This window comes from Phyllostomus hastatus, unplaced genomic scaffold (assembly GCF_019186645.2).
Source record: "Phyllostomus hastatus isolate PE091 unplaced genomic scaffold, TTU_PhHast_1.1 phas_scaffold_193, whole genome shotgun sequence".
Lineage (NCBI taxonomy): Eukaryota > Metazoa > Chordata > Mammalia > Chiroptera > Phyllostomidae > Phyllostomus > Phyllostomus hastatus.
The window spans coordinates 7,544,555-7,571,538 of NW_025334015.1; the positions used below are offsets into that span (position 1 = coordinate 7,544,555).

General features: G+C 48.2%; 1 protein-coding gene across 5 annotated transcripts in view; it reads right to left on the reverse strand.

The window, feature by feature from the left end:
* The window catches only part of NTM (neurotrimin), a 939,739-nt gene that overhangs the window by 172,516 nt on the left and 740,239 nt on the right, over positions 1 to 26,984 (reverse strand). For all 5 annotated transcript variants that reach the window (XM_045860340.1, XM_045860344.1, XM_045860343.1 and 2 more), the window contains one exon: positions 13,930 to 14,162. In XM_045860340.1, the coding sequence (XP_045716296.1) occupies positions 13,930 to 14,162 (233 nt within the window). The remainder of the gene's footprint in view (positions 1 to 13,929; positions 14,163 to 26,984) is intronic.

Here is a 26,984-nt window from a genome sequence, read left to right on the forward strand (position 1 = left end):
GGCTGAATGCTGCTGCCTAAAAGAGGAGCAGGAGGGCCGCCAAAGTCTTAGCCCATAGCAGCGAAGGCAGAAAGCCTAATAACTCTTCAGGAACTACTCTAAAACAGGGCTGGGAAGATGAGTTGAAAGCTGTACACACCCACCCTGGTGAACAGCTCTTCTTCGTTTCCTGTATTTCATTTGAACAATAATATAACAAACTCAGAGAGATAAAAGCTACACCATAATTAGAAACTAGGAACGAGCCTGCTCACCTGACTTGACACAACTCCTACTGAGGAGCATGCACGTGATTTAGGCTTTTATGTGAGAAATGTTCTCAATTCAAGTGTCAGTTGCCTCTGTCCCTGAGCTCTGAGGGGCCCCAGACCTCTGGCTTCTAAACCCACCCACACAAGGTTGCCCACTCACGCCTCCACCTGGGTGGTTCAGGTCCAGTTGATCTGAAGAGTGGTCAGCCTCTTCCCCCCCACTCCTCCTCTTCCTCACTGGTAAATGTATAAACAGGAAACCTTTGCAAAGGTGAAAACACAGAATTCTATCTACGTTCAGCCTTAACAAACCACACATTGATAAGAATGCAGGTCTCTCTGGAATTGGAGCATCTGGGAAAACGGAGTACAGCCCCATGCTCGGCTCAGCGTGTGTGCATGCCTCTGGCCTCAGTCAGCCCCTTGGGAAGAGAAGGCTTCACTCCAGGCCAGGAGCAGGGCTACCATGCCATAAGCCTGATCTCCCTCCCTCTCAGTGCCCCTGTCCCGACACTCTCTCCCTCCGACCCATCCTCCACCCTTTCTCTTCACGATGAACTCTGAACTCCTGGGCAGCCAGAAGTCTGGTCCTCTTCTTCTCTCCAGACTTGGGCACTTCTCCACAACTTTTGTTTTTCATCATGTCCACCACACGGCTTACCCAACACTCCAGTCACTCAAACCCTTCCTGCTGTGTGCTGCTCCTTAGGTCTGAAGCACTAGCTCCTCTCTTTACCTTGCTAAGAAAACCTACTCTGCAAAACTCAACTTGATGGCATCTGGTTAGAGAACAGGGTGACCAGAGGATTTTGAAAGAAACAACAAAAAAGTTCACACTCAAACAAAGAAACAGAGTAGATATAAAAAACAAAAATAAAGTAAGTTTACTTAATGTAAGTCCCTGGTTTTGACTCATTTCTTTATTCAGTAGATACTTATCAAGTGCCTACTGAGTGCCAGACCCTGCCCTAGGTACTTGGATACAGCGGTGAACACAGCAGGGCAAATTCCTAACCTTATGGGACACGTGTTATAGTGGAGTGAAACAGACTACAACTCCTAAAGATGTAAACCCACATCATGCCCGTAGGTGATCTGTATTAGAAAAACAACTAGGGAAGGAACTAGGGAGTGATGAGGTGGGGTGGGGAGATCTATTTTATAGGCTGTCAGAGAGGCCTCTCCCATATGGTGACCTATGAGCAGAGACCTAAAGAAGAGAAGCAAGAACCAGGGGAACCTGACATCGGGTACCAGCAGGTACCAGCAGGTACCTCAGGGGGCTGCACGGCCCTGAGGTAGTCATATTCTAAGAACACCAAGGAGTAGCAAACAGTAAGAAAGAGGGAATGTACAGGGGGAAGGGCAAGGGGAGAAGGATGCTGGGGGCCAGATGGTGTTAGGATTCAGGCCATGGGAAGTACTCTGGGTTCCCCTCTGAGTGAGCCCGTAAGCGAAGGCGAGCACTGATCGGGGGAATGGCAGCCTGCAGGCACCACAGCAGGGAGTGAAGAAACGATGACAGGAACAGGAGCGAAAAATGGGGACCACACGGGTAGCTGCCACAGAGTATTCAAGGGATCATGGTGGCTGGGGACAGAGTGGTCAAGAGGAATATGGGGATAGGATAAGTGGCAGGATTCTGGATGAATTTCAGAATGGAGCAAATCCAACAGAATATACTCAAGGCTGAGGAAGAGTGTGGGAGAAGGAGGGCATCGAGATCCACAGTGAGGCTTTTGACATGGGCTATGAGAAAAATGCCGTTGCCATTTACTGGGGTCAGGGTGAGGGGACAGCTGGAAAAGATGGCTCAAATTCAAGAGATCCACTGTGTACCAATGCTTTGCACTGGAGACGCCTGTGAGACAAGTGCTAGTGGTCAAATCCAGGTAGCAGCCCCTCTCCCAGTTAACGAGACAACAGCTGGCAATTTTATCACCACTTGCAGTCCCGGTACCCCAGCCAAACCTCATAGCCCCATGAGAGGCAACATCACTCTCCTTCCATTAGGATCATATGTGGCCATAAGTGATCTTCCCCCTCCCCTGTGGACCCAGGGGCAGTTATTGTCAACATCAAAAAGGTATAGGCTTAGTATTGATCTCCAAAGTAGAGTCTTCATGTAGGATCTCCAAATACACTTCTTTAAACAGAAATAATAAAAACTGGTCTTCCCCAAAGGTGAGTCTTACTGCATCTCATAATGGTCAAAGCAAAATCTCTAGCAGATTTGGAATACCAACTTGTTCTGATTTCCAGTCATCATGGATTAAGCATATTGAAGGCTAGTATTAGTTTCCTGTGAGTGCTGTAACAAAGTACCACAAACTTTGGGGCTTAATACAACAGAAATTTATTCTCTCACAGTTCTAGAAACCAGAAGGTCCAAACTCAGTTTTACTAGGCTGACCCAAGGGGCCAAACTTCCTCTGCATGCTTCAGGGGAGAATCTGCTCCACCCCACTTCCAACTTCCAGTGGCTGTTGACATGTCTTGCCTCATGGCCACATAACTTCAGTCTTCCAGGCAAGCAACTCTGAGTCCTTCTCATTGCTCCATATTCACATCACCTTCTCCTCTCTGTGTGTATGTTGTATCAAACCTTCCTCTGCCTTTTTCTTGTAAGTATACAGGTGATTACAGTTAGGGCCCACCTGGATAATCCCGGACACTCTCCCCATCTCAAATCCTCAACTTGATCACATATGCGAAGATGACACCATATAAGGCAATATTCACAATTCCAAGGATTAGAATCTGATCACTCTGAGTACCCACCCATACTCAGCCTACCACAGCCAGTCCCAACACACTAAATTACTTTGCTTAATGATGGAGAAGAATGAGAAGGAGGAAAGGGAAGGGGAAGAGAAAGAAGGTACACTCATTACCCAAGTAGCGGTGAGCCACTGTTAGTTCCAGGCCCCAAGGATAGACTGAGGAAGCAGACAGGCCTCTTGCCCTCAGGAGGCTCCAGCCATAATCATCTAATCACAGAAACAAATGCCAACTGTGGCATGAAACGCAAAATTCACGGCTCTAAATCGGGGTGGGATGGGAGAGCGGCTAACCTAGGAGGGACAGGTTTGAGAAAGGATTCCTAAGGAAGCGTATTTCAGTTAATATTTGAAGGATAAATAGGGTTAACTGAGTGAAAAGAGGAGGAGTGTGCAAGGCAGAGGAGAAAGATTGTAGAAGGAGCCCATAACCAGAGAAAATAATGGAGGTAAAATAAAATGAGAGAGAAGGGTGAGGCAGGAGCAGTGTGGACCAGGAGTGCAGATGAAGCCCATCCCAGGCCTTGATAAGGAACTGGCTGTCTTAGATTAAGGCAGAGTCTTGGAAGTACCATCGAATTCAGGTTTGCAAAGATTACTTTGATGGGTGATGGAGAGCAGGGTGGGTGTGAGCATGCTAGCTATTTTATTTTCATTTTGACACCTTAGAACTAACATGGCAGACCATCCATTTCAAAAGACCTGTGTGTTTGGCCCTGCCAGACCCGAAGCCCTCCCATCAGGCTTGGGGAGGCCCTTCCAGTTATTCCTCCGGGAAGGGCACAGCAGCTCCCCTTTGACGAGTGACCTGCTGCCCCCACCCACATTATGTATCCTGACCAGAGGGACCAGTCTCATCCACCTTGTTATCTGTCCTAACTCGTATTTCACACTTGACACACAATAGTCTCTGCTTCAGTTATAGAGGAAAAAAATTAAAATTTCTCATTTCCCCTCTCAGGGTGGGGAGCAAAGGCTTGGACAGTTTGGGTATTTAGAGAAGGGGCACCCTCTCTGAACTCCAAGACCACTGCGCTGTAAGACTGCTGTAAAACAGGTCCAAATGGAATTTTGATTAACAAAGGGGATGATGGCAAGAGAGTGGAGGGGCATCATCAGGTTAGCAGGGCAAAAACTGGGACACTGGAGTTCCAAGGATGGAAGTGGGCTGGGAAAAGGGGATGCAATCCCGGGAAATCCTCGGGAAGGGGGCCCCACATGAGCCACAAAATATGTATGAATTCTCGGTACAGAGCATTCGACCAACATCAGATAAACAGCAGAGCCTGAGAACCTTTATTGCTAACAAATGGTTAGAAAAATGAAGGCTGTTAATATGTAGAGGTGCCCAGCTTCCCTGTGCCTATTGGGTACTTTTCTTCAAATTAGATTATGTGATATTTCAAAGGCTTCGATAAAGTATGTCTAATGTAACATAAATTAAAGAAGTAGGTCATTTTTCCAGGTACTTATTGTCAAGATCAGACTGGAACCCAGGACTCCTAAATCCTGAAATTAACTTCTTTGTACCAGGCTATTCAGGCCCCAAGGGAGCCAGCGCCGGGTTCACGGTGCAGATCCCAATTAATCACAGCAGAAAGCACTATTTGCCAAGTGAAATTCCTCTATTTTGAATTCTTACTCTCCCCACCAGCTGAGTTTACCACAAAGACATGAATATATAATTGAGACATAAAGAAAACATGCCACCAAATTAAACTGTCCTAATTTTAAATCAATAAATTCTTTCTCAAACAACATGAAATGAAGATCTCACAAAAGAAAAATGCTGTGCTCCACCAACTCCAGCGGAAGCCAATTAGATATTGTACCAACATTCGACACTGATTTACCACGACAATGTTCAACAGGAATGTAAGTCTTAAGATATACTCCAAGCAGTGACACCGTACAGCCTGAATAAATCAGCCTGGAGACATCCCATCTAAAACACCGAGTCTCCTCATCTGCACGTGGGCTCTCAGGTGCAGTGAGAGGCAGCTGCTCGTGGTGGGCCAACCGCATGGTTCCTGAGGACCGAGGACCCCTCCCGGCAGCTGTGTGACCCTCAGTAACATCCTCACCTTTTCTGGTACGGTCATCATGATGATGACAGTCAAAATCCTTAGGACTATGTGCTCTACTCACTGGGGTACAAACACATGCACCTTAACCATACTGTGAGGAGAAAAATGTGACTGCAATTATACAGCATCTATTTTAGTGCATTCAAAAAATGACCTGGTGGTAGAAGTCCTCAGCAGTCTCCTCCTTTGTATCTTTGTCTTGCATGGGACATAGAGCCAGATGGGTTTAGATATACTCTTTCCTTCCAATATTTCTTCCTTCTTTATTTGTATGTGTCATTTTTATTCCACTGGTAGCCTGCTGGATATCTGCCCTAGGCCAGAGCAATCTAATGCAACTTTCCTTGAGGAAGAGCAGAAGTGGTATTTTTGAATGAACATCGAGGGAAACCAAGTGTGTATTGAACACGTACATTACACAAGGCTGACTGCTTCTCAAGCGGCCAAGCCCGGCTCCGATGCGGCCTCGCTCGCTGGCTTTATGGGTAGTACTTTTGCCCCAGGAACACTCTGAGTCCTCATTCTTCCTCCAATACACCATACGCTTTCAGACCTTCAGGCCTCGCACATGCCATTGCTCCTACCAAGTTTTCCACACCCTCTGAAAAATCCTACTCACCATCGGAGACCGTGGTGAAATGCAACCTTGTAGTTTTGCCTAATCTTGCAGCTAAATTCAATTAGTCCCACTTGGTGTATTCATAACATTTGTATGTATAAGCGCCCTAATCCCCGCTACCATATAGAAGACTTATGTGTTCATACAGTTGCTTCTTAGGCTACATAGGGCAGGGGCTCTATCTGAATCTTCATGTTCCCAGCACCTGGCTTCAGAATACTGCTTACTTACTGCAATTGCCACCTGTCAGTTGACAGTCTTCACTGTGACAACAAACAGACTGAGAGGCTTAGCCACCAACTTTTTCCCCTGCCCTAGGAAGCTTGGTATTTCCACGTCAGCAAGAAGAGAATGGTCAGAGACTTGTGAAGCTTTTGAGGACTTAAGAGTCCTCTGTAGCAGTCACAGCATTCAGATGAATGATGATGCCTTTCATATCCTTTATACACACCCCACAGGCATGGCCAGCAAAACCTTTGGGTATGCAGTGAGAGCGCTGTTCTGGGAACTGGGATTCTAGGGTTGGTCAGATCTGAACCAGGGGGTCATGAGACCAGAAAAAGAACTTCATCCTTAATTAAGTTCAGCTTAAATACATCACAGGGGTTTTCTGACATGGGGATGGTAGTCTAAGGGAAGCATGTAGGAAATGTCGGTCCTTCCCCCTAGGTAAAATGGTGCCGTGTCTCCCTCGAACGCTGTGGAGATATATGATTGTGGAGGAATCAGAGTTACTTTTCTCAGTCCTAAGGTAGTAGAATCTGAGGCAGCTCAGGCTCCTTGGGGAAAACCACCTGAAAGATCAGAATTCTGTGGTTGCTTACATACCTTCCCTTGGGAGCTCTAACTGCTTACCAGTAGCAATGCTGCCCAACTCCTGTGTTTGCTGCGAAGCCACAGAGTCGCCTGAGCTTCCTGCCTCCTTAGGGCCATAAATACTGTGAATGGCTTGGACATGGGGACTTACAGTTATTTGCTGTTCATGCCAGGCAGCACCAGGCTGCAGATACCACATATTTCAACCTGTTGAAGAAATATAAGGACCCTCCCCAGCCTTACCAGGAAGCACAGAAAATGCCATTATTAAACCAATATGACTTTTACTACAGCAATTTGCTCAGATGACTTTAGTTTAATAGACTCCCCTACTTGGCTTTGTAGACAGATGATATTTTCGTGGGTTTACTGAAATACTACTAAACCCAGGAACACACTTTGCCCCCCACATTGTCAGGAACTGCATCAAAAAGTATAAGACACACCAGGAAAAACTGAGTTGCCTCATTTGCATGCTGTCTAAATTCTGTAAATCAATTTCAGATAAAATACCCGACTTCCTTGTCATTCTCCAAGGTGCTGCGAGGAACGCTCTAATTTTTTGTGGAATTCAGATGCACAGTCTTATGAGCAGCCTGCATGTGCATTTTCATCTCTTTCTTGAACAGGGCAGGGAGAGGAGAGATCCTTTGGAAAGCAGTTTGGGATGGCAAATGGGACCTACTGCCACTCATGGTCCTTGACCCCTGAAGGACACAGATGTAGTCAGAAGGTGGCTTCTTTTGATTCAGAACTAGATGGAGATGTTTCCCTTTACCATGGACTTGGCAAAGACATAGGCTGAATGGGAATTAGCTGGTGCAAAGGTTGGCTCAGCTCTTCGGAAACCTCACAGGGCTAAGAGGGCACGATGTTTTCTGGGTGATGTGGCTGGAGGGACATAAATCTTCACCTTCAATGTAAGGATTAGAGCACATTATTCCGTTTGATATGTTGTGCTTCAAATTTCCTTTTATTCAGGTTCAGGGTTGAGGGGAGGCCATGGAGTGTAGGTGTCTAGAAATTAAAAGTTATTGTTCCTGTTCTCTTCATCATAATGATGAGTTTGGCTTGACAAGGTCGATTAATTATTCAGGACTGGAGAGCAACATGATTATACAGATCAGGTGGGTAAGAAGAGTGGGCTCAGAACCAGAAGACAGCAAAAGGTAAAAGCAAGGCGTCACCGGCCTGGGCTGGGCATCTCCCCGACCTCTTCCCTTTCTCTCTGGAATTCCACAAGCAAAGGTAAGGTGGGCAATGCCCTTGCTCCTTTCTCTAGTCCCTGTCCCCGCCCCCCCCGCACTGCCCCCTTTCACGTGAGAGTCAAAGCTGTTGGACTCTGAAAGGCAGGTTATTAACTATCAAACAATAGCAGGGATTTCCGGATTAATTCTGCCTAGGAAGAAATAGGGAAACTCATTTACACCAAACAAAAAGGAGGGGCGTTTAGAGGCTCCAGTGACAAAGGGGACCATGATAAGGCCTAGAAAACTAAAGAAGAGAACAAAAGCTTTTATTATTACTATTACTAGTACTTTTATTATTACGCTAATATCTCCATTTTTTAAAGCACTGTATTCTACCTTGTCGTATCACAAATATGTCTTTGAGTGAGTTTAAAGCCCACAGGTATACCCCCCAGGCCTTGCTTAGAAAGGGGGGAGCTTTCTGATCCTGTGAAGAGCCCAGGGCATGTCCGCAGCACTGGCACCTCCCCAGAAGAACTTTTAGAAGCCCACTGAGGGCTTTGTGAAGTCCTCCACACTGTCCTCAATTTCTCAAAGGATTCAGAGTCACAGAGTTTTGTATGCACGCTGTGTTTCCCAAGATGTGGAGGAAGGAGATGGATGTGGCCAATTTAGATCTTCCGAGAAGCCTGCTTTGGCAGCAGCAACCAGAGGGGAAAAGGGTTAAAACAGGCAGCTGGGCTCCACAGAAGCAGCTTCTTCTTAATTACACTCCTAAAGCAGAACGCCCTGAGGTCAAAGGCATGGAAAACACTGGACCCACATTTTAATCAGTCTTAGATAGATCTCCCTCGCTGTGGCCCAGAAATTTATATTCTGGCTGTCTAACTGGGCACGCAAGTCTGTGGGTGGCATTTCTTACTTTTCACAAACTCATTTTGAGTGACATTTTTAAGGCATTTTAAAATCATCAGTCTAGGTGTGTGACCCTCTCCACCTTTGCTACCACAGGCCGTTTTACCACCTGATACTCAGATGCCTTAGCATCCACCTCTCCCAGCGCCCCAACGTGGAAATCCAAGCGTCCTGGTGGACTCCCCTCCCCCATCCCCAATTTCAGTCAGTCCCAAATGCTGTCTAGTCTCCTTCAGTCACATCTTCTCTGTCCTAGTTAACACAGGAACACCAGTCCTTCATCTTTTAAACAATTCTCTCTTGTCTTAAAAAGATCTTCATCTTTTCTTATTTCCATAGTCTCTATGAAACTGCCTTCTTCTTTCTACAGCGCACCTTGCCCTTCGGGTCAATGACACCCACTCTTGCTTTAACCCCTGCTGGATGGCAATGGGCAGCACTTAGATGAATAGCACTGCCCAGTAGAACTGCTCACAATGGTGGGAATATTCCATATCTGTACTGTCAGATGCAGTATCCCTGGTCACATGTGGCTATTGAAGCACTTGAGATGAGGCTCGTGTGGCTGAAGAAGTGCATTTTAAATGTCATTTGGTTTTAGCACATTGAAATTTAATTTTAAAGAGACCCTAGGATGAGTAGTTACTTAGCTCAGTCTCCCTTTCATCACCCCCATCTTGCCACCAGCCCCTGCTGCCTTCCCCTCCGTCTCCTTTCCACACTGTCCCCAGGCCACTCTCCTCACCAAGGCTATGCCTGTTCCTGGCTTGCTCAGAACATTGGTCCTATGTGAGTCACTGTGTTCTTCCTGCAGCCCTGAGCCTGTTCCCCGTCCACTCCGTGCTGACCCTGGAGAGTGCAAATCAGAAGCATGTCACCTTTTTCCTGCAGGCTTTTCTTACATCCTGGCCATGCAAGTGACTTCTCGGTGGTTTGAAGCTGACCCGTGGGTCTACTTAATAGTCATCCCTCTGTCCTCCTATGCTGCCCACTGCAGTGTCTCTCCTCCACAGCCTGGGCTAGACTGACCCCAGTCTATGCTCCAGATACTTGACCTGCCCTGCCAAGGCCTCTAGAAACCACCCTGGCTCCTTAGGCAGCCTTAGCACTTTCTTCTGGTGTGGGGTGGATGGGGGGAGGAGGATACAGTCCAACAGCAATAGGAAGTGAGAAAAAAGAGATGTCCCCCTAAAAAAAAGAAACACGCATTTCCCTTTCCCACAAGGATATAAAGTGTTATCAGCACATTTAAAAAATACTCTAGAGGACAAAGCAAAAACCCAGCACTTGCCACCAATGACAGGCTGTCCTGAAGGTTGGGAGGACCTCGGATGAAGCTTGCCGCTGCAGCCAAGGGGAGGCCCGAGCCCTGCACTCCTGTGCCTGAGCTGGCGAACAGCCTGGGACCCAGCAGTGCTGGGAGAGCTGCCACCGCTTAACCAGACCAGCCTGAATGTGTATAGGTCATTTCTGAATTGTTAAAATGTCCAATCGGACAACACAGGGTAAGAGAACCTGCACTGCAGGTATGTCCAGGAGTGTCTGCAGCAGGCCCGTGCCCGGCCTGGGATTCAGCCAACACAAGCTGTGGTTTGGGAAGATAGATTCCTGGGGATGATTTGGGCAAACTTTGTACACGAATAGGAGCTAACTCTTCCAGGGCAATTTTTTATTCATCTTCACAGGCTAATTGCTTGACCAGCATGCCAGGAGCCAGAACTGTTTCTCAGAGATTACTGACTGTGTGAATGAATGAATGAGTAAGGGCATGGTCAAAGGGCCAATGTGGCTAATTCAGGCAGGTGCAGTGATGGTATCCTGGCTGTCAGCAAGAAATGCGCCTATTGAATCACACAGAGAAATGCCAGTACCAAGAACTAGTGGGACAGAAGGTGTGTTTGATAGTAAGGAGAAAAAGACACAATCCCAGGCCTTCAGCAGCTTGCGTGATGCTGTAAAAATGCATTACCTTCCTTCTGTGTGGGTTTATTTATATATAAAGCTGCCTACATATACATAAATACATATACTCATGGGCAGAGTATCCGTTGAGTGTTTTCTTCTGCTGTTATTGTGTGCATGTGTGTGTTTAATGATCACAATGCCATTGTGAAAACCAGCTCCACCTGACTTTCATTCCAGCAGCATTCTGCTCGGGGTTAAACAGCGATTTCGACAGAACTCAGTCAGCTCCTACCAGGGGAATTAGGCTTGATGTTCAGTACAATAAATGATCCCAAGATAAATACATATACTTTTTAAGTCCTGGATGGTGATGTATCCTCTTTCCAATAGAGAAACAGGGGAGCCTGGCTGTATTTAGTTTGTCTGATTGCTTTTAAGAGGGGGGACAGGTTGGCTCTGAAAAACTATGGTCTTCTATTCATTAAAGTGTCAATAATGCTCAGGCTGGGCATATTGACAGCGGATTAGCCTGGGCTGAGTCTATGTACAAGACCAGTGCCTTTTTTAACCCGGCTTGTCTCCAGATCAATACACCCATCAGCATTCGAAAATTAGCCCAAGATGAGATTCCAATACTTGAGGTGGTGTGTCATGCTAAGAGGGCACCTAGCCAACTCACGGATGGAAACACCGAGCTGGGGATTAGACGTTTTCCATTATCTTGGACATGAGTGAAAATGGATGCAGACCCTGTCCCCTCGACCCCTCCTGCCTCCCCCGCCACACACACACACACTCAGCCTTCTCTCTCTGAGCCTGTGTAAGGCCTCTGGGCCGTAACTCCAGCCATTGGATTCAATAAGCACTCACTAAATGTTCACTTCGTATAAGGCACTCACCGGGTGCTTAGGGCAGGAGAGTGTGGGCTTAAAAAAATTATAAAAATGTGGTCTTTGTTTTTAAGGAGGCTTCAGAATTTTCCATGGTTCCTTCCATTTATCAGTTTTATAACAGCCCTGCTTCCTGAAGCAAATGTCTGCATTAGTCACGTCCTAGTGTCTTTGTCAACACTAAGCGTTCTGCTCTCAGCTGTAGGTGTGTGTATGGGGCGGGGCTGGGGGCTGGTTTCAGAGGCACTGCCTGGTGTAGGTTGGAAATGATGCTGCTGGAGCATTCAGGGAAACGCCTCATAGAATAGTCATTCTCAAGGCTTTCTGGCCAACTATCCATGATAGAAAAATGTATTTTCCATTAAAAACTTTCAGTGACACAAAATTTTATGTAATAATACCTACTTTGCTGTTTGCAATACACTCTGATATCATCTATGCGATTCTATTCCCTTTAACAAGTGCTGTTTGCACCAGGCAGTTTGAAAAATATTCATTTATACAACTGGAAAAAGAAAAAGCCGTCATAATGTCCTTTTGGAAATACAGACTAAGAAAAAAAATAGCCCTGGCCCACATGGCTCAGTGGGTTTAGTATCATCCTGCAAGGTAAAAGGTCGCTGATTCAATTCCTGGCCAGGGCACACGCTTGGGTTGTGGGTTCAGTCCCCAGTCAGGGTGTGTATGAGAGGCAACCATCGATGTCTCTCTCTCACATCGATATTTCTCTCCCTCTTTCCCTCCCTCTCTTCCCCTCTCTGTAAAAATAAATAAATAAATAAAATCTTTAAAAAAGAAAAAAAAAATAACACAACTTAGTATGACCAAGCTTTGACACAACATGAGGGGCTCCAGCGTCCCCCTGGCCTCGTCTGTGACCAGAGCCAGTGTCCACACTCTTCTCACTGCAGCTGAGGCTTCTTCTCCTCGTGGGTCACAGTCCGTGCCCACCATCCCAGCTGCACTCCCGCCCTCCCCCTCACAGCTGGCTCCCCCCTCACTCTACCCGCTCATCTGCCCCTGCCTTCTCCAGTCACCGCCTGGCCCTTGTTGTTTGAACCAAGACTCCTTACTGTTTCCCTGGACACTCTGAGAGAAAGGGGTGGCTGAAGGAGCCTCCGGAAGAGACGTGTACTGCCTGAACCTGCCAGTTAGCTGGAGGAAGGGAGCTGAGGAGTGGACTGGGAAAGAAACAGGGACAGAGGGGCCGGGCTCTGCTTGTTCAAGGGCTTAGGTGCCTGAGATAAAAAAGCACAGTATTAAGTCCAATGTGGAAGATATCTTAAAGAGTTAAATAATGACAATAGTGGCCCTGGCCAGGTGGCTCATTTGGTTGGGGTGTCATCCCATACACTAAATATAGGTTGTGGGTTTGATCCCTGGTGGGGGCCCAAATGGAAGGCAACCGATCAATACTTCTTTCTTATATAAGTCTGTCTGTCTGTCTGTCTGTCTCTCTCTCTCTCTCTCTCTTTCTGTCTCTCAAATAAATAAAAGACATACCCTCCATATCCTCTGGTAAGAATTTTAAAAAATAACAACAGTGTGTTTTGAAATCGCTAACACTTAACATCTATACGTGCCAGGCCCCTTTCTAAGTACTTCACACACCAGTCCCTGTAAAGCGTAATCCTCACCATGGCTCCTCACAACACTGATTCCATTGCACAGAAGGAAACCCTGAGGCTCAGTCAGGCACTTGACCAAAGGCTCCGGCCCAAAAGCAGTCGTCTGGGATTCTGAGTTCTTACTACCTAGTCAGGGATCTGTCCACACGATTAAGTGTTGTGTGAATGCCCCCAGACCAGTTCTGCTTCGTGGGGAGGGTAAGCACCATTCCCGTGCTCTGGAACACATGGAGAAAGCACAACCAAGAGAGATGCAGAAAGAGAACAAACACACAGTTCTGAAAAGCTGGGGCTGAGGGGCACAACCAAAACATGGAGAATCAGACACAGGCCGCGGGGGTGTGATGTGGTGGCAGAGGCCCAGGGCTGGGCGGTGAGAGGAGATGAGGGGAGCAGGCAGTGGTGCAGGTGGTGTGAAGGATGCGTCCCAGCGGGTGCTCGGAGCATCTGTGTGTGGCTGTGCTTCCTCCGAAGGCCCTGGGAGGGTGTGCAGGTGTACAGTGCCAGACCTAAAGTGCTGGTCTTAGAATAAAGCAAGCTTAAAATTGGAACCTAAAAAAAAAATTAGAGGAGAAAAAAGCCAAGCAAAGCAATAATTAGAAGATAATTTTCTGAGAAAATATATTACTGGAACAGAGGCAAAAAAAAAAAGTCCTAGTCCTATTCAATGGGAAAATTATTTGAAAATTTAGCATCTGATGGCAAAATGACAATTAGCAAGTTGTCCTGGCTGATGAACAAACAGAACTCGTTCCTATTGAGGATCACAGTCAGGGAGTTTAACGCAGGCTCTCTCAGCCGCCACCCAGACCACCCTGCCCAGCACCACCCCGCCCAGCGCCGCCTACCTTGCACGATGAGGTGGACCCGAGAGGTCTTGGGGTGGTTGTCCGTCTGCACAGAGCAGGTGTACGGGCCCTCGTCGTACACGTCCACGTTTTGGATCTCAATGCTGTACTGGGTTTGGGTGTAGCTCAGGAGAACCACTCGTGGGTCTAGGCACCACTTGTCATTCCCAGCGTAGAGGATGGTGCTTCGGTTCAGCCAGGCCACCCGGGTGACCCGGTTGTCAATTGTGCACCTGGAGGGAAGGCCAGATGGGCAAGTCAGGACAGTGGGAGCCATCAGAGGGGGGTCCCTGGCAAGGGCAGGAGGAGTTTTTATGCATTATCTTTAATCCCTGACCCCAGTATACACACAGAAATGTCCTTTGTTTGCTTCCTGATGGATAGTACTTGCTGGAATTTGGCAGCAGAAGTCTTATGGGATTACAGCCTTAGCCCATTGGATATCTCAGAGTACTCTGAAACCACCCGAGTACAGGGTCACTGCAATAGTCTTAACCATCCATAATCACAACCCAGAGGCATCTTCCACACCCAGAATGGCTGGGCCCTTCCAGCACAACCAGCCTCCTTTTGCTGGAGGACGTCCTGATGTGGATGATGCTAATCCCTTAGATTACCTTCTAGGTGTTTTAGATGTATGAAGTCGTTCAGTACTTACAACAACCCAAGAGGGAGGTTCTACTGATAAAAGCAGTTAAAGAAAAGAGAAACTAAATATTTCCCCAAGTCACACAGATAATATGTGCTAGATCAGAGACCCACATTTCAGCTACTAAACACTTTTTTCTTATCTCAGAATAGCAAATTCTGACAGAAGGCTTCTGAAGTCAAAACTAAATATGAGCTACCACCATTGCTACCTAACTTCATTATATTCAAGGGCAGAAATGTTCGATTATTGCGAGACTAGACACATTTTCCAAAATCGCAAAAGTGGTTGCACATGTAAAAATAGATGTTCTTTCTTTTACTTTTGCATCTGGAGTTCCTAAAATGTTGAAGCTCCTTTCTCTTTTCCTACACTTTCAAATTTCCCAGCTACTCTCGCCAAGCCCTCGTCACATCTATCTGTCTGCATTCATTTCCTGCTCTCGGCACACCGAGTATGTTCTGCGGCCTTAGGCTGGATTCACAAACGCCGTGTCCTGATCCCAGCTATAATGCTGGAAATAGCAACACAGCACAGTATGTACAGCGGTGCCTCAAATTTATATATTCTTTCACACCATCTCATTTGATTCTCGCAATAAAGCTGTGGCATCGATAACCGTCTCCCCTTTACAGATTAGGACTCTGGGGTTTGGGATGGTCCGGTGACCTGCCCCCAGTTAAAGAGCTTGGAAGTGAAGTCAGACGCCTCAGTCAGGTTGTCTAACTCCTAGTCCCGTGTGCTCCTCAGGATGCAAAGGGGGATTATTCAGTGGGGAGGGTTGACGGCTTCCATGGAATTCTCAAAATGGTCTGTGACCATGAAAAGCCTACGAGCTGCTGCTGAGCACACCAGCTTCCCTAGGTGGTCCCTCTCGAGAGGAGATATCCTGTATTGTGCATCCTTTCCGCTCACACTTGTGTAAATGTCACCCGAGCACTGCAGGGCCTCTCGGGCGCAGGTGGGGAGACTTGCTGAGAGCTCCTGTGGTGAAAACTGCTCGACCAGAAATGTCTCAGCTCAGGTGTCCAGCAGGGTCTCTGCTGCTTGCTGTGTTTTCGGAACAACACAGGATGGAGGTGCTGGAGGACCTACCCAGGAAACGATCAGGGGAGTACGTCTATAAATGGGGGTGGGCCGTTTGCATCAGAATCACATGAGGGGTTTGTTACAGTTTCTCTTTTCCTACTGACTCAGAATCTTCAGGAACTCCCAAAATATGAAACTCCTACTAATACTCCAATTAGGTCATGTACACACCAGAGTATGGAAAACACCAGTACAGGGTGATGCATCCCTATAACCAGCTGCCTAATTTGTGGGACTTGGTGTGAAATGAAAAGGCAGAGCCCTTGGGTCAAGAATTATTAACGACTGAAGATGGGGATGGCAGAGCATTTAACCAGGGGTGGGGTCCTTCTGAATGCAGGACACTACGTGACTGGATCTCAGACTTCACTGTGCTTATGAATCTACTTGAGAAATTACTGAAATGCACATTCTGATTTGGTAGGTCTTGGGGGGGCCTGAGAGTCTGCATTTTCAGTAATCTCCCAGGGATGTGCATGCTGATGGTCCCTGGACCATTCCTTTAGTAGCATAAAGCAAGAGGGGAATTGTGTGCACATTAAGGTTTGAGAAGCACTGAGTAAGGACCTCACTCTATAAAAGAGTAGTCAGAAAACCATCAGATCAGCATCAATGGGAAGCTCGTTAGAAATGCAGAATTTCAGGCTTCACTGCAGAAGTAATGAGCTGGAACAGTATCTTAATAAGATGCCTAGGTAACCAGATGTACGTGGAGTTTGGGCTGGTCTGCAGTGTACTCCAAGCCTTCGTTTTTGGCTTTGCTGACCGTGCTCAGCACACACTCGGAGAGCATGCAGAGGTAGAGAAGCACAGCCGAGGTGACAGAGGAAGCACCTGATACGCACCTTCCCACACCTCCCCGCTAGACCCGCGGCTCTCCTCTTGGCTGCCACGCCTGAAACGTAGGCTTGGAACCACAGCGGTTTCAAATCCCTTAAGAACAACACACTCCACAACTCGCTTTGCTAGCAATGTACCTGGGATGTTATTTGTATTAATGACCTTAAAGGAGGTCCCTACCCTAAATTTTACTTGGATTTAAGCAGAGAAATTGGTGAAACTCATATTCACGGCTAATGTTTATTGAATGCATATTACTATATGCTATTACTGTATCAAGCAAACCTATTACATACACTATTTTATGATCTCAAAAAATCATTTGAGTTCACTTATCATTGCCAGTTTAGAAATGGGGTTCACTGAGACTAGGAAATATCCAAACTGATTAAGACCACACCAATATTAAGCTACAGAACCAAGATTCAGAACTAGAATTGTTGTTCTTTTCCCCTCAAATTCAGTGGTCTTCAATGTCCTTATCAGACTCCCAAAGGCTCTATAACATGTAAATCAACATTCATCGGCATCACCCTGAAGCTCAGATGAACACAGGTGACTGGCCCTGACCTAGTTTGGTGACCACACTTTAAAAACCATTATTTTAGAAACCTGGTTTCTGGTAAACAGAGAGCAGTAGAGCGAGTGGACATGAAGAAGTGACTCTTGTTTGAAACAGTTTTCCATTATTTTACAGGACAGAAGTTTCTTATAACCACTTTGTTTGGGGAGGCAGAGCCCTAGTTATTTTTCCCTCCAACTGCTGAAACTTTGCCCAGATACCAGGTGAATGGCCGTGGGGCAGGAAATGCTGATCACCAACCTCTATAAACTACCTGAGTCATTGTTCCTGATGTCCACAATGGGGACATTGCACAGCCTCCTGCTGAACACAGGACTGTCCTGGGCTTCCTTGTGTCTAATTACTGGAAATTGACTGGTACGGAAGCAGTATCACCAGGGCCAAAGACATTCATTTGCAAATACACGAATGCTCCAAAGGCAGCCGACTTTCAGCACAGTTAGGCGGCCTCTGTGATATACTACACTGAAACGCTGGCATAGCTTCAGCTGTGGTTTGGGCACATCCAAGGTCATGTATAGATGTCCAAACTGTCACTGCGGGAGATCAGTCTTGCTGAGTCTCCACGGCATTAATGCTGGCTTCTGTAGAGATGGATCACAAAGGGAACTTGGCCGCCAGCTCCTGTCACCTCCTCATACCTGCCCCCATCTATCCGTATCATTTATCGAGTCTCAACAACAATACAAAGGAGACAATTCTCCCAGGCTTAACAAAAAAAAAAAAAAAAAGGCAGAATGAGCATAATTGCTCTCGAAGCTAGGGCCAATGCTGTGGTTGGTGGGGGTAGAAGTCTGGGGTGGGGGTTCAGTCAACAGGCTCCCTTTCATGCAGACACTGCCCTTAACCCAGTCCTACCAAATCACTCCTGCAATGCACCATGGTGCTGTATCTCCCTCAGGAAGGTGATTCACGGGGAGCAAGGAAGGCCAAAACTCAGCTCTCCCTGACTAACCCAGGGCAGTGTGGCGGGAAGTGGCTGCCTGTCCTCAGGGAACTGGTCCCAGCTCAGCATGAGGCCGACAGGAAGGGAAACGGGAGAGAGAATGGGTTGCAAGGGCCCTGCCCAGACCTTGAAAGTCTCTCACCTCCCTCCCCCACAATCTTGAGATATAAGAAGCTCCCACCCTGAGCTTCCTCTCTGCCCATCCTGCCACACAGGCAAAACAAACAAACAAATAAAACAAAATAAAACCAAGAACAAAAAAACAGGGAAACAACTATTTCACACTCATGGCTCTGGATTTAGGTCTGGAACTCCCAACACCCCAAATGCTAAACACCCCTCTGCCTGGGAAGCTTCCCCCCTCCAGCCTCCGTGCCACTCCCAATCACTTCCTGCTCCACCTCCAGGAGATGGTCCTCAGCATTCTGTGTTTCTGCGAGGGTCCCCTCTCACCACACCTGCAGCCTGCCCCTCCTGGGTGCGCCCCCAGGGACAGTCCAGGGCCTGACCTCTGCAAATCCTGGCAAGATCCAGACAGACACTCAGAGCCTTGGGAGGGATTCTCGTTACCATCCCACTGCTGAGCCACAATGCCCTTCTCAGTCTGTGTCTGTCTGCACTCTGTTCCTTTTCTTGGAGAAATTTCTTCTTAAACAAAATAGACCTGCCATATTTGAACAGATTATCAAAGATGTCCAGCCTGCATGGATCATCAGCACACTTTTTTCAATGATTGAAAACCTCCTACGTAACTGACTAGGGAGGACCAAGCCATATGTGTCAGTGCTGGACCCTGCACCTGAGTACTGCATAGGGTAGAGAGGGCTGCCACACCTGCAACTGTCTGCAGCTGCACTGACTGTGCCAACACTGAAAATGCAGCCCTCTCTGTCCTCGATCTCTGGCTGAGCAATAGTGGCTTTACTACACTTGCTGCATTTGCACACAGAGGGATAGCAAACAATGTGTACTCGAGCCCAGGAGGAGTGCCGCAGAGATAAAACCATGAAAACGAGGACACCCGAGTCTCAAGTTATTTTGGGTTTGGGAGGAGATTACAGTGAGATGGAGAGAGAGAGAGGAAGAGAGAGAGAGAGAGGCACTGGAAGCTGAAAAAAATAGAGCCAAAGTTGCTTGGACTCTTCTGAAGACAAAAATGTGTTGAAATAATGAGAAAGGTTACTGAAGAAAGAGGGAAAAATCCAAACTTGGTCTTTCTTAATCACACCTGCCTGAAGGTCTGAGGACTGTAATGGATCCAGGCAGTGGGAAATTCAACCATTCCTTCCGTCAAATGGCCCTTTAACTGCTTTTGAAAAGCAAGACATCTCAAGCCAGGCTGGAGACTACAGTGAAATAAGTGCTTCCACCCTTCACAGCACCTGGTCACAATCTCCTCTGATCGCTCAGAAATGTTCCAGCTGCCCCTAAGCCTAGTTCCTCTGAGCGTTTGGCTTGTGCCCAGCCCTCCCCTCAAGCTTCACAGAGAAACATTACCAAGCGGATGGTTTGGAAATACCAACACCCAGCTCGTGGAGTTGGCAGGTGCACCTTCCAGATCTGCTTCTGGGGGAAACCAACAAACAGGCAAACCAGGCTGCTTCATCACCAGCCTGCCGAAAATCCAGACATCACTGCACCTTAACTCTTTATTGGAGGAGAAGCCTTCACTACTGGGGGGTGCTCATTTTGACCCTACTGGTATCTAAAATCATCTTGATAATTATAAAAAGGCCTTGGGTTACATAGAGAGAAAAACACCGATTGCACTCTGGCAAGGCCGATCATGCCTGGGGCTCTTAATAGAGGTGAAGGGCCCAGCCGAAAGCACGTGCTGCACTCGGAGTCCACCCAGCCGGCAGCGGTCTGGAGCCTGGAGGAGGGCAGGGAAGAGGAAAGAGAACAGGCTTTCTAGCTAGACTGCGGGAATCCAAGTCCCAGCTCTCTTCTCGTGGCCTCTCCTCAAGTCTTCTCACTTCATTAGGAGTTATTTAACTCATCTGTGATGGAAATAACTTGTCCTCCTGCTTCGGGTTAATGAGAAGATTATAGGGAACGATTCCTGTAGATACGTCGCTCTGTATGTAGTAGACACCCGGCAAACAGTATGATTGCACAATCCATCATACAACTGCTTTCCCACCTTAGGTGTGTGCACATGTGACACCGCTGAGTAGATGCTGAGTTCTCAGAAGGCAGGGCCATGCCTTCTTTTCCGTTCGTACCCCTATGCAACGTTGTACTGAGTACAAAGTTAGCACTCACTAAATATCTGTCCACCCATTAATCCTGGATTAAAATCTCCACTTTCACCACCTGCTGAGAAGGAAATGGCCATGGGGCCTGTGGGCAGTGCAGGCCCGGCTACGAGGCTATCTACTCTGCATGCCCCACCAACTCGAATTTACAAACACAAGTGCACACAGCTCCCTCTGCTCTTTGTGGGCATCAGGACAGCAGAGGCATCCCCTTCATATCCCTACTCTCTTAGAGATGACAAAAAGGCTTGGCTTTGTGGCTTTCTGAGCAGGGTTCTCCATAAGCACACCTGCCCATGTGTCCTTCCCGTCTGAGTCAAAGTTGCATAATCGGAAAACAAACTCTGCTGAGTTAGGAGGGCCATGACTTTGCTAAAATGAAAGCACAGGATTTTGATTTGTCCTGGTGACAAAAACCCAATACTAATTCACATGCTGAAGGAGGCTGGGGACTGCTCAATAGGTCACATCACGTTTGTCACCAGGGCTCCCACAGCCATTTCTTTATTCAATAACTGTGTTACACCCATGTGGCGAGGGAGGACTCTGAACTCAGAATGATCTGGGCAAAGAGGCCTCTTGACCATGTCACACGACCACAGACAGAATCAATAGAGCCTTCGTGTTTTTCCTAGGTGACCAAAGCCAGGACACCCGGAGGCTCATCTTTCCACTTTTTCCCTAACATATTAAATATCATCCAAACACAGATAAGGGTCTCTAGAACCCCCTTGTAGAGACCAACATTTCCTAGGGGAGAGAGCCCAGAAGTGCTGAGAGAGAGCTCAGTGGGAATTCACCTTGGGTGTCACCTGCCATTTGACCTTGGGCTCCAGCAAATGACCTCCCACCCCACACCGCTTCGGGCATGATGAGTATCTGGCCTATTGAACTTCTGCTCACTGGGACCTGTGCTCTCTGCTTGGTTTTAGAATTCATTCCAATTCATTGGAATGTTCTTCCTTACTATTTGTTAGGCAAATTCCTATCTCTCTATCAATACTCTTTTAAATACTATTTTGTATCTCAACTACCATTTTTCTGCAAACATTTTTGAGCCTCCGTAAATGTTCTCCAGACCTGCTTCCACCTGGTGCGTACTGACAGCAGCTTGTTTGTGCTATGTCTTCTCGTGACAGGCAGCACTCCGGCAGGGTGAGAAGTGCATACTATGATGCGCTTCTGGATGCCAAGGACTGTTGGTGACTTCCAGGGCGATTTGGATCTTGGGAGAATTTAGGAGGCCATTTAGGTTGGAAGGAGCTTGCTAAATAGCAGAGGACAGGACAGGGCATGTCAGGTGAGGGGAGAACAGGAGCAAAGCACCACCATGGAGCTGTGAAAACACGTTTGCAGAAGGATGGGAATCTGAACAAGGCTTTGGGAGAGGAGGAAAGTCATAAGAGATGAAGCCACTGAACTAGTACAATCTGCATCCCCATGCTCCACTGCAGACTGACCTGAGCTGCACGGGGTCCCATCACCAGACTCCCAGTCCTCCAGCTTCCAGCCGTGTCCAGCAGAGAGAGTGGGACTTCGGAGTGCAGTGGCAGGAGATGAGGTGGAGGAAGTAGGGGAGGATCTGCTGCAGGCCGCCTACATCCCTCTCTCAAAGACCACAGCTGCTGGCCTGGAGCCCTGTCCACACAGCCCTCTCCTTCTGGTGGGAGCTGAGGCCTCCTCCTTTTACCCCTTCAGACCTGCAGGTGTTAAAAATGCCCCCCTGTACCAGCCCCGGTTCTGACTACCCCCTGCAGTTTGCCTTCACTGAGGTACACCTTTGTAAGTATCCACTTTATTAACCTCAACTCTCCTCAAATTACCCAACTGAGTGTACCACCTTTTCCTCCGGGAACCCTGGTGATTCCGGGTAACACTATATGCCACATAAAAGACTTTACTTCATCCTGGACACCAGAAGGACCAGAGAACCAAAATGAAGAACTTACCAGAGGTTACCTCAAAAAATTACATATGGATGGTTGTAAAAGGCACAAAAGCTTGTCACTTTCTTCCCTGGGGGACGGGGAGAGAGGTTCTCCCTGGCATGCATGGGCTGGGAGAAGAAATGGGATTCCAACAAATGTTCTGCTTATAATCTCTTTCTCTTCTCTTTTTTGTCTCCAATTCTGTCCTCACTAGCTGAACCATGTGAAGCCCATACCTGAGGCTTCATCCTGGAGAAGTTAGATCCAGCCTGGAGGCCATTAGTTGGCGGGGGTGGGGGTCACTGCTAATTGTTGTCTGATCTAGACACAGTTCACAATTACACTCGGAAGTGCGGGTCTCTCTCAGGTAAACTGGGCTGAAGGGTGCACAGTGGGCACATTGTGCCACGCTCAAAAGGTTTCCGGAAGCTCTGCCCAGGCCAGGCCCCCAGATGGCCGAGAACGAGGTGCCGGGCTGGCAGGTGCATGCACGGGCGAGCCCCTCAGGGAGGCCAGCAGGTGTGTCACCCTGTGTCACCATCCATCCCTGGGGTCCGTTCCAGTGCCAACACCTGGTGGAAAACCAGTTTCAACCCCGCCCCCAGGCCCGGGCCCTTCTGTCCTCTCTAAAGCACAGCCTGTGTGTAGGACTTGAACATCACTGACATGGGGAGAGCCTCACAGCTCAGGAGACCAACACCATAGCCTGGCCCAAGTACAGCGGGTGTTTCACCTGCAGCAGATGTGAAGTCCAGCGCCCGACGGGTCTGATCAGTCACCGGGCAGGCTGCCTTCCACTCTCGTTCTCACTGCAGAGACTGACACATCTGGCTCCATACTGGGGGATGGACAGAGCGGTCAAATGGAAGTGTTCCTGTTGAAAACCATAGCGGCCCTCTCCTGTCCTTAGAAGACACAGCCCAGTCCATCCAACCCCCTCAGTGCCCTGGAAGGAGGAACAGCTTGATAAAGCCAGAACTCCCCAGTGACAGGGCAGGCTCCTGGGGTCCAGGGGCCTTCCCATTGTTCTCACTACCTGGCTCAGCCACATGCCATCGGCTCTTGGTGGTGCCACTGTGCCTCAGATGACTGCCCAGGGCCTGAGAGGTAGTTGGAGACGGGGGTGAGTGGCTGGCGTGCTCCCAAGGAAGCAGCTGCCCAGGTACAAAGTGCCATATCCTCTGCCACCTGAGAGGTTGGTACGAAGCACCAGGAGAACGGAACCCACAGAGATGCGGCTGGAGCAGCTGTGCGGCCCCTCTGCTTGCCCCTCCTCTGAAGGCCTGTGGGGAGAGGAGTCCCTAGGGCCACGGGAACCAGCGCTCGTTACAAGGAAGCATGAGAATAATTAACTGCAGAAGAGGTAATTGGAGTTCTCCTGATAGTTAATCTACGTGATGTGGTACCTCGGGGGGCGGGTGTCTCCCCCAGAAAGACAAACACTCCCAGCGGAAGGACCCGCCTCCCTGGGGCCTCTGCAGCTCCCGCAGCTCCCAGGCCTTCCTCCACTGTTTGCGTGTTTCCTCTCAGATTTCTTCTTCTGTCTGCCTGACAGCTGGTAGTTTGAAGAGCTCCCTCTCAGGAGAGCGCGATGTCTCCAACCTGTTTGTTGCTAAGGAGGTCTACTGACCGAGGCAGTCCTCTCCGATGCTGTCACCTTCTCTATAACAAAGCAGAGTAGCTGCTGGGAGGGGTCCATGTCGGGGGAGGGTGGCAACAGACAAGCTACCAGCTGCCTCTGTCTCATGGACTAAGGACTTCAAAGAGCCCTAAAAGCACCTTTGCCGGACCAGAAGAAGAGATCTAGAAAACAGTCTCCCAGGTGCAGTCACCTAAGGGAAGGACACACCTAATGCTCAGCCTCCATGGCTGACAAAGCCCTATGGCAGGAGTCCCCAGCCTTTTTGGCACCAGGGACCGGTTCCCTGGAGGAGAATTTTTCCATGGACCCGGGTAAAGGGGGATGGATTCCCGGTGATTCAAGTGCATTGCATTCAAGCTTACCTCCTGCTGTGCAGCCTGGTTCCTAACAGGCATGGACCACTACCAATCCATGGCCCAGGGGTTGGGGTCCCCTGCCCAAGAGAACAGGGTCCCAGGTCTCACATTAGACCAGGCTACAGGCGGGAATGTGCAAAGGTGGGGGAGCTGAAATGTGGAGCTGGAAAACCCACTCTGAAAGGTGGCTGGAAGCCAGGCCTGGGTCCCAGGTCTTTGGTCTGTATTGATGTCCCCACCTTCTTGGACATTGCAGTTGTTAGTGTCTGCCCAGTCGTCCCCCAGGTCCCTTTGTCTATCCCTGTGCTGCTCCCTAGGTTTCTGTGCACCTCTGCTTCTAAATGCCACACTCCTGGGAGTCCCGCTTTCAGGTTGCGGGAGCCCCATCACGTCACCCACTTGCAGAGAGCTGGGTGTATCCCCTGGGGCTGTGGGTAGCTGCTGACAATGACAGTGTGGAACCCCACCCTCTGGACCTGCCTGGGTCTCACCCTGGTGGCTACTTGTCTGAAATCAAGCCTCTGCTTGGCTTCCTGTCCCTCCCTGCCCTGCTCCCCACCCCACTCCTTGTGGTTTCTCTAGGGAACACTTCCTTCTTCCTTAATAAGCCACTTTTGAACAAATTCAAGTCCCAGGGCCTGCCTCTGGGGCTCTGGAACTAGGACAGTGTGATTGGTAATTCTCACAAACATTCTGGGATTAGAAGGGGCAATCTTTAAGGAATGGGAGTGTGAGAAGCTCCAGAGGTTGCAAGGAGTGGGTGCCAGAAAGATGCTCATGGCTGTGCAGTCAGGCTCTGGCAGCGGGGCAGAATGGGCGGTCTGGGCTCAGGAGACAGGAAACGAGACGGGGCTGAGTAGAGCCTGGCCAAGAAGAGCGGAGAGAGCTGGGGACATCCAGGGACACTGACACCAAGGGGAATACGACCTAGCTAGGCACGCATCCTCAAAGAATCCTCTGGTGAAAACTTCAGGAGTTTGGTGGTAGGGGAAGAGCAAGGGGATTGGAAATCTTGCAGAGGAAGTGAGCCCTGAGTTCATAATAAATGCAAAACACATCTCCATCCATAGAGAAAAGGTGAGAGGGTGTGGCCCACAGGAAGAAAATACAGTCCAAATGTGTGTCTATGGAAATGGGGGCACACTTATAATCTGGTGTGACAGAGGTGGAGACTCTGGAGACGCAGAGGGGACAGTATAAGAAGGAAGATGATAGTCAGCTTGCAGCAGGCCCAAATGCCACGCTGAGCAGTAGCTCTCATAGGCAGCAATGGGCTGCTGCTGGTTAAGGGGGGCGGGGTGCTGAATGGCGTGATGAATTCACACTTGGGAACGAAGTGGGAGAGAGACAACAGTGCGATGGGGAGCCAGTCGCTGCCAGGAGCTGTGTAAACGCTGAGGTTCCCCTCCTCAGGATGAGTTTCCCTTCCAGGAGATGGGGCTCTTATTCATACAGTCAAATGCCTAAACAGATGTTGTTTCATGGAGACCTGATCGGCTCAAACCCTGCTGACGGGAGGGACTGGGCCAAGGGAACGCTGTGGCTCCCCGACTCCTACCCATTTCTCAGGCCCATTTCATAACCTCCCACTGATGCGGAGCCTATCGCGTCAGGCCTACCCTTCTTCTCCTTATTTGCACTTCACGTCCAGTTGTTGTCTCAAAAGATATGAGTGAACTGAGGTGTGTAGGAACAGGTTTACTGAATTATTCATTTATCTGGCAAATATTTTTGGAGCACCTACTATGTGCCATGTATTGCATTAATACTTGAGCAATGCAATGCAATACAGGGATAGTTTGGCTCATGCAGAAAAGAGGCAAGAAAAAGCAGACTTCAGTGAACTGTGAGGTCTCTTATGAAAGGACACTACAGGGTGTTGTACAGAAAACAGAGGAATGCTTGGGGACACTGGTGTCAGAGGCCAGTGAGGATCTTGTGGAAGTGTTTTGGCTGAGACCTTTAAAACTGAGTATAAATTCAGTGTTTTAAAGATCTACTGACTTACAGATAAGGGGCTGAGGGAAGTTAAGTCAATGCAACAACTTCATTTATAAGCCTATGGCTCTGCAGCTATTTAGTTCAAGAAAGTCTCAGGATGAGAATCAGCATCTCCTGATTCCTTAACCTGAGAAACATAATAGTGTTTTCTGGGGTGAGTGGATTCTATGAGAGAGTCCATCATGAACATCCCGAAAACATGACTGTAAACTGGGCGTTACTCAGATTTTAACAAGATCTCTACCATCTGGAAGCTGCTCTACGTTAGTGTATTTATCTGACACAACCTCAGCTTGGTTGTTCCTATTTAAGAGAAGCAGCAGCCATGCCCAGAGGTTCTGGCCTGATTTCCATGGAGGCGAGCTAGCTGGGTCCTTGCTTTATCATTGAGTCTGCTGTGACAAGCCTGGGTCCCTAGACTGCGTGTGTCTCAGTTTGTATATGTGTCAAATGCAGAAAAACGTCTGCTCACTCAATTCTTACGGTTTTCGCGAGGGTCAACATCAGTCCTTCAGGGGAGAATACAAAGGACTCCTCAGGAGTAGGGAGGTGTTAAAGTTTACCAATCAGTATTGTTTTCAAGTAACTATTATATGAGTGCATACATGTGTACCTCACCTTGCTGAACATTAAACCTTTATTTATTGTGCTTCTATGCCTGTGGAGATGCAGTGCTCACTCTTCAGAACAAAACATACTCCATATTCTCTATATTTTAGGAGCTTGTGATACAAAGAAGATAACAGCTACTTAAATGAAAGAA